Source organism: Alexandromys fortis, unplaced genomic scaffold (assembly GCF_014885135.2).
Source record: "Alexandromys fortis isolate MF-2015 unplaced genomic scaffold, M_Fortis_MF-2015_v1.1 scaffold_57, whole genome shotgun sequence".
NCBI lineage: Eukaryota > Metazoa > Chordata > Mammalia > Rodentia > Cricetidae > Alexandromys > Alexandromys fortis.
The window spans coordinates 1,829,331-1,840,908 of record NW_026067941.1 but is presented as its reverse complement, the minus strand read 5'-3'; the positions used below and the strand labels follow the sequence as shown (position 1 = coordinate 1,840,908).

Below are 11,578 nucleotides of genomic sequence, written 5' to 3'. Positions count from 1 at the left end.
GGACAATGAGGGCTGCTGAGAAGCCAAGGACAAAGGCACTGGGTTTTGATCCTACTTCATGTTCTGGCTTTGTGGGAGCCTAGCCAGTTTGGATGTTCACCTTCCTAGACCAGGATGGAGCGGGGAGGACTTTGGACTTTCCACAGGGCAGGGAACCCTGACTGCTCTTCAGACTGGAGAGGGAGGAGGAGAGGAGTTGGGGAAGGAGGAGAGGAGTGGGCGGAGGGGGAGGGAAAAGGGAGGCGGGGAGGAGGCGGAAATTTTTTTTCTCAATAAAAAAAAAAAAACAAGAACACATTCAGAATTATATATTATGACCAAGTTGGTTTTACCCAATACATGAAAAGATGGTTTTAACATATGTAAACCACTAAGTATAATACAACACATAAAGAAGTCTAAGGACAGAAATCACATGTTTTTCTCAAAACATGCATAAAAGCCTTTCGCAAATTTCAACATCCCTACATGATAAAAGCCATAAAGAAACTAGGAATAAAAGAAACATACCTCATCACAGTAAAAAGCAAGCCATGGCAAACAGATAGCTAACATTCTACTCAGTGGAGAATCAAGAACAAGACAAGGGTGTACATGTCTCCCATGCATTCTCAAATCAGTGCTTGATTTCTTAAGCCAAAGAGAGTTGAAGGGATACAAACAGGAAAGGAAGAAGCAAACTGTCCTATACTTACAAGACCCTAATATTCCACAAGAAAAGTCTCATATCTGATACTTTCAGCAAAGTAAAAGGATACAAAGGAAATAAACAAAATTCAGTATATCATATGTTGTTAATGGTAACAACAACAACTTCCCTAAAAAGACTCATAGCACTGTGGTATCCACTGAACAAAATGCAGTTTGCAAAACATCACTTACAAACTAACATAGAAAAATTTCTCAGAGAAAAGTCACAATTGTGCCTCTAAATAAGCCATCTGAAAATGACGCATTCACAAGCAATCAGAATTCTCATTTAATTAATAATAACCTGAACATTCTCAGGAATCACCTTCAACCTTAATTTATGGCACCCCAATGGGAAATCCGTTCTGCCTGGGGATTCCCTACTGAAACTTCCTCTATAAAAGTGTCAATTCTAATGGATTACACCCTCCATCCTACTGTTTCACAATATGAGAGGGGAGCTTTAAGAGCCTATGTTAAATTCCCTGCTGAAAATGTCTATTACTTTCTCAGCTGACTTCCTGAGAACTCCACAAATAGATGCTAAAGACTTGCTGTTCAGTACCAAGAATTAGACAAAATTTCTGCCCTTTATTACTTATGATGTCCCCAAACTTTTATGTATCTTAGTAACATTTTATGTATTCTCTCTATAATGTATATCTTCTTCACTTGTACAATCTCTTTTAATAATACGATTCAGATTAATAGAGTCCTAAAGACTAGAATGGCAATGACTTAAAAATATTTCACCATATAATTCCAAAAACGTCAAATTTTTCACACATTGGCTTCTAAAGATAAGACAGAAAAATCAGCTATGCAAAGTATGGTAAGTAGAATGAAGGATCCCCAAAATATCCATGCCTAAGCCGCAAGGCCTGTGAACAGGTCGCCTTACATGGTAAAGTAGACTCTCAGACAGATATCATAAAAGTTAAAGACTTTGAGATATCGAGATTAGCCTGAAGTACCCAGCTGGGCAAGACCTATCACAGAAGTTCTTAAAAATGAAGGAAGAAGGCAGACATGTGGGTCAGAGAAATATAATGTTTGGGCTCAGCAGCAAGAAAGAGGCCACATAGGGTGACAGCCTCTAGAAGCTGATAAAGGACAGGAAAGAGAGTTCCCAGAACCTTCAATAAGAGGCATGGCCCTGCCAATACTTTCATTTTGTCCCAATGAGACATGTGTTACATTTTGTTTTTCCTAGGGCTGGCCACGAACTGTCTATGTACTGGGGCTGATCTTAAACTCCTGATCCTCCTGCTTCTACCTCCTGAGCGCTGGGATTTACCATGAGTGCCAACTGCATGAGAGAGAGAGAGAGAGAGAGAGAGAGAGAGAGAGAGAGAGAGAGAGAGAGAGAGAGAGAGAGAGAGCACGTGCACATACAGAAGGTAGAGTCCAACATCACATGTCATCTATGAGTTGCCACCTTAATTTTTTTAAGGCAAAGTCTCACTAAATCTGGAGCTTGCTATTTTTTGGTTGGACTTGCTAGCCAGTAGGCCCAAACCATCTAACTGTCTCCATACCCCCTTCCTCCCACTCTGGAAATATAGGCATGTACTGCTGTACCCAGCTTTTATTTGTTATTTATTTCTTTATTCATGCATTCATCTGTTTTTGGTTTTTCAAAACAGGGTTTCTCTGTGTAGCCCTGGCTGTCCTGGAACTCACAGAGATTCACCTACTTCTGCCTCCTGAGTGCTGGGATTAAAGGTGTGCACTAGCACACCCAGGTACTGTACCTAGTTTTTAGATAGATGTTCAGGATCCAAACTCAGACCTTCATGCTTCTACGGTACGCACTTTACCTGCTGAGCCATATTATTAGCTACTCATGTTAGATTTCTAACCTAGAAAATTTTAAGATAAATTTGTTTTGGGTAAACTATGTTTATGAACAGAAAACAAGCACACAATACAGAGCTGATTTATCTGTAACAATAGCAAACTGATTTTAAAAACACATTCTAGAACTTAGCTCCAGAATCGAATTCAGATACTTCTTAATCAGCTGGGCAAATTAAAGCTGATTATTAACCTTTCTGTGCCTCAATTTTTCTGTGTGTAAATGAAGCTTCTCATGATACTCATCTTAGTTAATTCAAACAAAACACTTCAAACATTGCTTCCCACCTAGGAGGCAACAAACACTTCTTAGCTTTGACAATTACTAATAAGAATCAATATTATAACTTTACCTTCCTTTTCATTCACACCCAGGAAAATCATAAGATCAACAGCATCCAAAACAGTCCAGGAAATAAACCCTTCTAAAAAGAAAGACTTGTACACATTTCTAAATGTAGTCTCCACAATGGTCCTGGCTACACTTAGGCTAGCAAGAGATTCTTCCAGAGTTTTCTAATAACAACAAAAGTCACTGTGGGAACATGAATGACACTGTTAATTCCAGGACCTGACAGAATTTAGTGTCCATCAGATAGTAAAAGTGATCTTATTAAAAATAATAAATGTAACAAGCTATAATGGGCACTTTCAGCTTATTTGAAATGTATATAGCACTTTTATTTTACAAAGCTGACCTATAATTTATTTATAAATAATTAAAATTTTTATTTCAATTGGACAATGACTCAGCAACATTGACATAAATTAATATAACCAGGCTAAGCAGGATGATTTACTTAAAAATTATAAAGATATAATAATTGACAGTTTCCAAAGAAGGTAAATAAAATATGAACCAAAACTAAACGTGTATATTTTATTTTATACTCTGGACTCTACAATCCCTCACAGAAGTACCAAAAGCTCAAAGAAAAGAACCACTGTATCAGAATGACAACAGGAAAAAGCCTTTCAAACTGTATGAAGAGGACTGGGTGCACACCTCTGTGCAGTGTAACCATAACAACTAGTGTACGAGATTTAGGAAGAATTGCAAACTAAATGAACTAACAAAAGAAAAAAAAATAGTTTGTTATGGTTCTCTATGGCAAAAATAACAAACATCAAGATTACAAATCTAAATAACTTAAAGAGATTGTTTTCAGTAAAGCATGTTCTAGTAAGTAACTTTCAATTAGTTACATAAAATGATTAGTGGAATCCCAATTTTTTTTTTAGTCTTTCTTCTTTTACATTATTTCAAAGTGTTACACAGTTCAGTGCTACAGCTAATAAGAATGCTTAATTATTTTTTTTTTTACTAGAACTAGAGGCAAAAACCTTTAACCCCAGCTACCTGGGGACAGAGGACAATGAGGCAAGAGGTACAGAAGAGCAGTCTGGACTGCAGACTGAGTTCAAGGTCTGTCTATCCGACTTAGCAAGTCCTTGTCTCAGAAATAAAAAGTAAACCCGGCAGTGGTGCACACCTCTAATTGCAGCACTTGAGAGGCAGAGGCAAGCATATCTCTCTGAGTTCCAGGATTGACTCCATAGCTACTGAGAAACCCTGTATCAAAAAAAAAAAAAAAAGAAAGAAAAAAGAAAAAAGAAAGAAAGAAAGAAAGAAAGAAAGAAAGAAAGAAAGAGAGAGAGAAGTAAAAAGAGAGTGGTGGGGATATCAATGGAGTGCTTCTCTGGCATAGGGCAGGCCCTAAACTTAATCCTAAACAACAATGAACTAAACTAATGTTTATCCGAAGGTAATAAGAAGCATCACTATCTTTTAAAGACTTTAAGGACTTTGGCTGCCACCTGAAATGATACTGATACACTTTCATCTTATTCCAAGAATACTAGGCTGTTCAAAAAAAAAATTACTTTTTTTTTAAATTTATTTATTTATTTATTAAAGATTTGTCTCTTCCCCACCGCCACCTCCCCTTTCCCTCCCCCTCCCCCAATCAAGTAAATTTTAAAAAAATTGAATAAATAAATAAATAAAAGCATGAAAACATAAAAAAAAAAATTTACTCAGTGGATACTTCCTCCAGATGCGCTAAGTCTATGCACACAGGCATAGGTGCATTTGGAAATTGTGAAGCCAGCGGAAGATGCAGAAGGAGCCAGGCCACAAGGCAGGAGTCGTACAGTCAAAAAAGCTCTTGAGAACTAGGGATTAAATGAAACACATCAAACAATGGAGTAAAATCCCATAGGGAGGCAGACAGGAGCCACCTCAAGGGAAAAATGGAAAACAAACATTGAGCCCCTAACTTGATACTTGTTAAAAACATACATTCAGTATTTTTGTCACAAAACACCAGATTAGGCCACAAGAACAGAAGGCTTACACAAGTAAGCATGAGCAGCCCCTTCACAGAAGTCAAGCTAAAGTTAGTGGGGTTCAAATGGACGCAGATGGCAATGGTGGGAGAGGCTACCATCAAAGAGACTAAACCCTCTAATGGCTAAAAATTCTAGCATGTGGGTTAGAGGTTACTCTGCAGAAACTTGAAGGCTACAATGACTGACTACAGCCTACCACATGGCATCTCCACCTCCGTATCATGCTTTCCTTTTGCTGCCTCAACCTAGGAGCCACACTCTGCTCAGCTCTGTATGTGAACATGTGGAATATTTGATGCCACCTTGCCCAAGACTACATTTCACGTTATTTGACCTATGAGCTTTTGAAGCTAGTGTGTGTTTAACCTGACTTTATGCTATCTAGATAGGCATTTCATTCACTTTAACATCCTTCAGCCTTACCATAAAGCCTAATGTCTGTGCAAGTCAGCACCATCACCAGGCACAGTAGCACATACTTAAACAGCCGCCCTTGGGAAGCTAATATAGAAGGATTCTAAATTTGAGTCCAGCTTGGACTACACACAAAAATCCTGCCTAAAATAAAGACACAACAAAAACAAAAAGAAAATAGTTAGCAACAGAAGGAGGGCTGAGCAGTGGATTAAATAACTATCTGTGAGTCTGCAAAACCTCAAAGTCTGCTTGTGTACCAGAAAGGAAACATCTTTGAAACTGTGACCACGGACATGTACAATGGACAATTACCAAACTTTATTCTATCCTTGAAAAATCAACAAAAAGCCTGATGCTTCCTTTGTTCAAGCAAGCAGCCTGATCACCTCTGATCCAATTTACTTCTCTTTGACTCATGTTGGTCAGACTGAATTCAACTTTAAAGGAAGCTTGTCTGTCTTATTCATAATATACAGCTTGGTCTCATTTCTATTTTTCTGCCAGCTGATATCAACAGGAGCAATAGAGATTTTAACCAAAAAGAAAAGCACACCTTTTACCAAAGAGCATTCAATTGCAAGAAAACTGAAATAAAACGCACTGAGAGCTGGAATATGCAGGCAGGTCAGTTAGCTGCCAGTTTTCACCCTCTATAATGCAACAGATTCAGCCAATGGTTTGATATCTATTTACCATGAAGGTCCTAAAGGGCAGGCATATCACAGGCTCCCAAAAGTCTCTGCCTAGGCTTTCTAGAATACTAAGACTGCAGCACATAATAAGAATAACTTACCACTTGAGCTGCCAGCAGTAGAATATTGAGTGGGATCAAGGAATTTGCGTGGAGTAGAGATGTTTGTAACATCAATCAGAGGACCAGGAGAGGCATCTTTGCCATGAGAACTGTGGGGAAAGCAAGCAGCAGTTACCATTTTCTCAAAAACCAACTGACGTCCCATTTAGTGCCCAACTCTCTACACTGTGACTTCAAACACCTTACACGTACGTTGCCAAAGCAGCAGCGGCCACAGTTGGAGGTTTAAGAGTCCCAAGTGTTTAACACAAATAGTTAATAAATAGTTAATAAAATGATGCCAAGCAACTATCCTAACATCCTTTGTGCCTATAGTGAAGATTACTTACAAGGAAATAAATCTCAAGTGTCATCATGACATGAGAAGTAAATGAGGGTTTAATTTATTATTAATAATTAATGATATTAATAATATTAATATTATTTAATAATAATGATGATGATGATGTATTAAACCCTCATTTAAACTTGTGTTCCTCATGTTCATTTTTTACTTATTTTTCATGAGTTTAGGCTTCCTTTTTTCTTTCATTAAAATAGACTCATAACCTTTGACAAGTCAAGACTCACTATAATAAAGGCTGACAAAGAATTTCTCAGACTTATTCAATATTATTGTTTCAATAAAGCCTAGTCTCTCATAATCTAATTTAAAGTAACTAAAATAAATATATTATAGATGACATAAAGATTATAAACAAAGGAGGGTGGAAATGCCTTGGTGGTAAAGAGCACTGGCTATCCTTGCAGAGGACCTGAGTTCAATTCTTAGCACCCACATGACAGCTCACAACTGTCTGTAACTTCAGATCCAGGGAATCTTACACCCTCACACAGACATACATGCAGGCAAACAACAATGTACATAAAATAAATAAAGAAAGAATATAAACGACAATTAGATTTTCAAAGTAACTTTTTAATTTAAAAGTACCTAGAATAATGTCAAGGCAAGGGCAGCTTGAGCCCTGGCCATAGGGAAACAGAATCTTCCAGTCACACAGCCTGAACAGCAGAGGTTTCTCTAAGTCCAACCCAAGGGTACAAGCTACAGTTCTCACTTTGTTCCAGCCCAAAACACAGCAACAGCAGCAGCAGATCACTCACAAACAAATTCTTTAAAGGGAGAACAAGCACAAGAGAAGGGAAGGATCAAGCCCACTGGAAAGACTTCAGACGGGGGGGGGGGGGGGGGGGGGGGGGGGGGGGGGGGGGGGGGGGAATTGAAGTGGGACAACATGTAGACCAGGGGGTCTTAACCTTCCTAGTGCTGCAGCCTTTTACTACAGTGCCTCATATTGTGGTGATCCCCAGCCATAACACTGTTTTTGTTGCTACTTCATAATGTTGTTATGAAATCATAATGTAAATATCTGATATGCAGGATATCTGCATCCCCCTGCTTCAAGGGTTCGCAACACCCAGGATCTAGACCCTCTTTCATTGTAACATTTCTCTACCCTCTTCCCAAGAGCCTTCTGAATCCAAAGCACTAGGTTTAAATATTATATGTATTTTCCCTCTCCTTTCCTCCCTTTTTACAATATTGGGGATCACACTCCCTACTATATAAAAATGTTGCCTCTGAGCTATATGCCTGCATCTTTAAGAAAAAACAATAACAATATTTCAAAAACCTCTGAAAAAAAGCTTTGTTAAGGAATAAAATTATCAAAAAGAGCAAATTTATCACTTATAGTAAAACAACTTTTATCCCATGATCCATTATCCTAGGACTTCTCCCTTTCACTGACCAAGGTGAGTGAATATCCATTACCTGGAGAATGTTGGTGGTTGGCACTATGCTAAATGCTGAGGATAAAAGTGTGACTCAGGTAAACCAAACATCACACATTCTAATAGACAGCACCACTCCAGCTAATGTGAAACTTAATTCAGGTATATAAGTATTAGGAAACATAGTTATTTCCTAATCAAGTTTCTAATTATCTAAATAATCCTAAGTAAATACAGCAGACCGTATGTCCAATGATCTGCTGTTCATTCTTGTTTTCATTTTTTAAAACAAGGTCCTGCGATGCCTTAGCCTCTAAGCACTGAGATACAGTCATGTACTATCACATCTTTTTATTCTCAGTGTTTACTCTTAACTAACTCATCTACCTGCATTTTACTCCCGACTAGAAAATGAGGTCTGAATACCTCCCTAGTCCCCAGTTACACAAGCCATAGAAACAGGTAATCACTGAGGAGTATAGTGCTACTGCATAATTTTGAAAAAGTTAATTTTGACTTGAAATGACAGGAAAATTATATACATACATTATTGATATTTAAAGAACTGGAGGAGTTATGTGTATAGCAGGATAAATAAAAATATCAATGAGCAGAAAAATAGAGGATTATGTATAGCTAGAACACTGCATGTCGTTTCTAAAAATAAACAGTACAGGTAGTGGCTGCATGTGGATGCTGCTATGTACTGAGAATGGAATGCTATCATGGTAGCATCTATGTGCAAATGCTGTGTGTACACACTGGGAGTCTAAGAGCAGTGCCTGTTAGTAAATGCTGACATGTACGAACTGAGAGTGGAATGGGAGTGCCCGTGCATGAATGCTGATGTCACACACTGAGAGTGTAACTGTGCAACACAGATGACATGAGTTCACTTTACACCATAATCTACAATTATTTTCTCAGTATAAGTCCACAAGGATATTTCTGACAAACACGAGGTAACCAATGGTTTGTTAACTAAAAAAAAAAAAAAAAAAAAAAAAGCTTCTCTCTCTCTCTCTCTCTCTCTCTCTCTCTNAAAAAAGCTTCTCGACTTTATAATGAAAGCCAGGCCTCTCAAAATTTTATAAAATCAATTTACTGAAAAACTGCATTTAGACCTTGTGTTTCTCTCTCTCTCTCTCTCTCTCTCTCTCTCTCTCTCTCTCTCTCTCTCTCTCTCTCTCTCTCACACACACACACACACACACACACACACACACACACACAGACAACCTTAGACCTTCACTTTCTCCTCTGTGAACACTAATTCAAGGGCAAAAAACTCTGGAAATGATTTCTAGGTTCTCTTGGACTTCATTTTTATTTCTTTGTTTTTTCTGTTTGTTTGTTTTTTGAGACAGCTCTGGCTATCCCGAAACTCATGATATAGACAAGACTGGCTTCAAACTCAGAGATCCTCTTTGCCTCTGCCTCCCAAGTGCTGGGATTAAAGATGTGTGCTACTATGCCAACTCCTCTTGGAGTTCTTTTTTTTTAATTATTTATTTATTTTTATTTTATGTGCATTGGTGTTTTGTCTGCATGTATGTCTGTGTGACGGTGTCAGATCCTGGAGTTACAGATAGTTATTAGCTGCACTGTGGATGCTGGGATTTAGACCCGAGTCCTCGGAAAGAACAGTCCTCTTAACCTCGGAGGCATTTGTCCAGCCCTTCTCTTGGATTTCAAAGGAAAGACTTGGTTTCAGAAATTCCAGAAAAAATCTCTACACCAACTCATTTACTAACTACACAAATAAAGCTCAGAAGAGAGGTAGATGCTATTATGGCATACCACATGAAATGTACTTTAGTTTTTATTTCAAAAAGAGAGAAAAGTCCTCCTTCACCATGAATCAGAGACAAAATTTAAAAGGTATTAATTTCCTCAAAGGTCTGTGAATATCTGGGAGTTGTTTGAGAAAACAAAATAAATAAAAGGCTGTTCTCTTGAAATTTCTAATTAGTAAGAATGCTCTGAATTCTTATATTTTAAAAGAAATATAGAAATGTGGAGTTATTTTTTAAAATATACATAACTTATTTTTAATCCATTCAGAATCATCCACAATACATCAGTTGATGCACATCAATGTGTATTATGAGTGATGTGAGTAACAAACAACATGGTGCAAATGGGGAAACTATGTTGCAACCTATACTACACCACATCCAAAAGCAACTCCCACCATAACTTACCCAAATCCCACCGCCACTATAACTTATCCAAGGACTTTCTGGCCACAATCACCCAACTTGCTAGGAACATCTTCATTATGTGTCTGATTTTCAAATCCATGAAAACTGTTCTTTCATTACTTTTTTTTTTAAAGAACAGTTAGAAATCTTCCAGCTTGTAAAACATTTGTTCTTAATTCCTTGGATTAGTCACTGCTAATCCTTGGATTAGTATATATAAGTTCAACTATTACAAAATTTACAGGTCCAGCTCATTTGACTGACAAAGTTCACAAAGCATTACACTGTAAATCTAATAACTAATATATTCACCTCTATAACCAGAATGGCTAGTACAGAGACTGTCACAGAGCAAATCTTCATAAAAGTTGGTTAAATCAAACCAAGCTGCAAAATAGCCATCAAAGATAACATGCCCTGAGTAAGAAATCTTAACCAAGTAATGAGACAGGAGTCACTGACATAGTAATTCCATATATTTCTGAGATCTAGCTGAAAATACAAAAACAACAGTGAATAGTTTAGAAATCAGAAAATATTGAGGAAAAAAAAAAGAGCCATGTCCTCAAAGAGCAGATCAAGGGTGAAAATACAGTAAAATAATTCTTCCCACGCTTGCACACAAAAATGAATACCAAACCCACGGGATCTATGGTGTTCTCCTCTTAGCAGTGCAACACTTCTGCTGACGCACAAAGAAGTAGGGTCAAGCCAGGTGGTGACTGCCCGCCTTTAATCCCAGCACTCAGACAGGCAGAGGCAGGCGGGTCTCTGTGAGTTCAAGGTCAGCCTGGTCTACAGAGTGAGTTCCAGGGCAGTTAGAGCTACACAAAGAAACCCTGTCTTGAAAAACCAAAAACCAAAAAAGAAAAAAAAAAAAAGAAAAGAGAAAGAAAATAAAAGAGAAGGCAGAGTACTGACCCAGGATACACACAATCTGTCAGGATGAACTGTCTTTTAAATAATTTTTCAATGACCTCATATGATGATAAAGTCAGAGGTTCTACACAGAAATATGAAAATAACCCACTGAAATGTTCTTCGCTCCCCACTTCTAACTTCCACAAAAATGAATGTTGCACATAACCTTTTGCGGAGCATTCTAGATAACTACACATGTTTATGATTGCATGTTAAAGACATATATGCTCATATAATACACGCTGTTTCAATTTGATTGAAGGATTCAATAGTACATCTCAGAAATCTTACCAATCAAGCATCGAGATCTTTCTCATCCATTTTAAGCTGCTGTGTTGTATGAAACAACCATGCTCTTCATGATGAGCATTAAAGGTATATGAAGTTTGGTGGTGGGTAAGGAAGTTGGTTTGGGGGTTCCCTTTTTGTGGGGCACGGGATATGTCATTTCATTGTTGAGAGAGGGTGACATAGCACTATCGCCCACCCCTGAGGTGCTAGAATTTTGGCATACTCCACTGCACCAAGCTGAGTTATATGGGTTTTCGTGCTGTTATTAACAATAATTTTGCAATGAATATCTTAC

At 37.8% G+C, this 11,578-nt stretch overlaps 1 protein-coding gene across 3 annotated transcripts in view; it reads right to left on the bottom strand.

The window, feature by feature from the left end:
* Positions 1-11,578, bottom strand: part of Exoc4 (exocyst complex component 4) — a 739,210-nt gene that overhangs the window by 661,662 nt on the left and 65,970 nt on the right. For all 3 annotated transcript variants that reach the window (XM_050147958.1, XM_050147959.1, XM_050147960.1), the window contains exon 5: positions 6,110-6,219. In XM_050147958.1, coding sequence (XP_050003915.1) covers positions 6,110-6,219 — 110 coding nt within the window. The remainder of the gene's footprint in view (positions 1-6,109; positions 6,220-11,578) is intronic.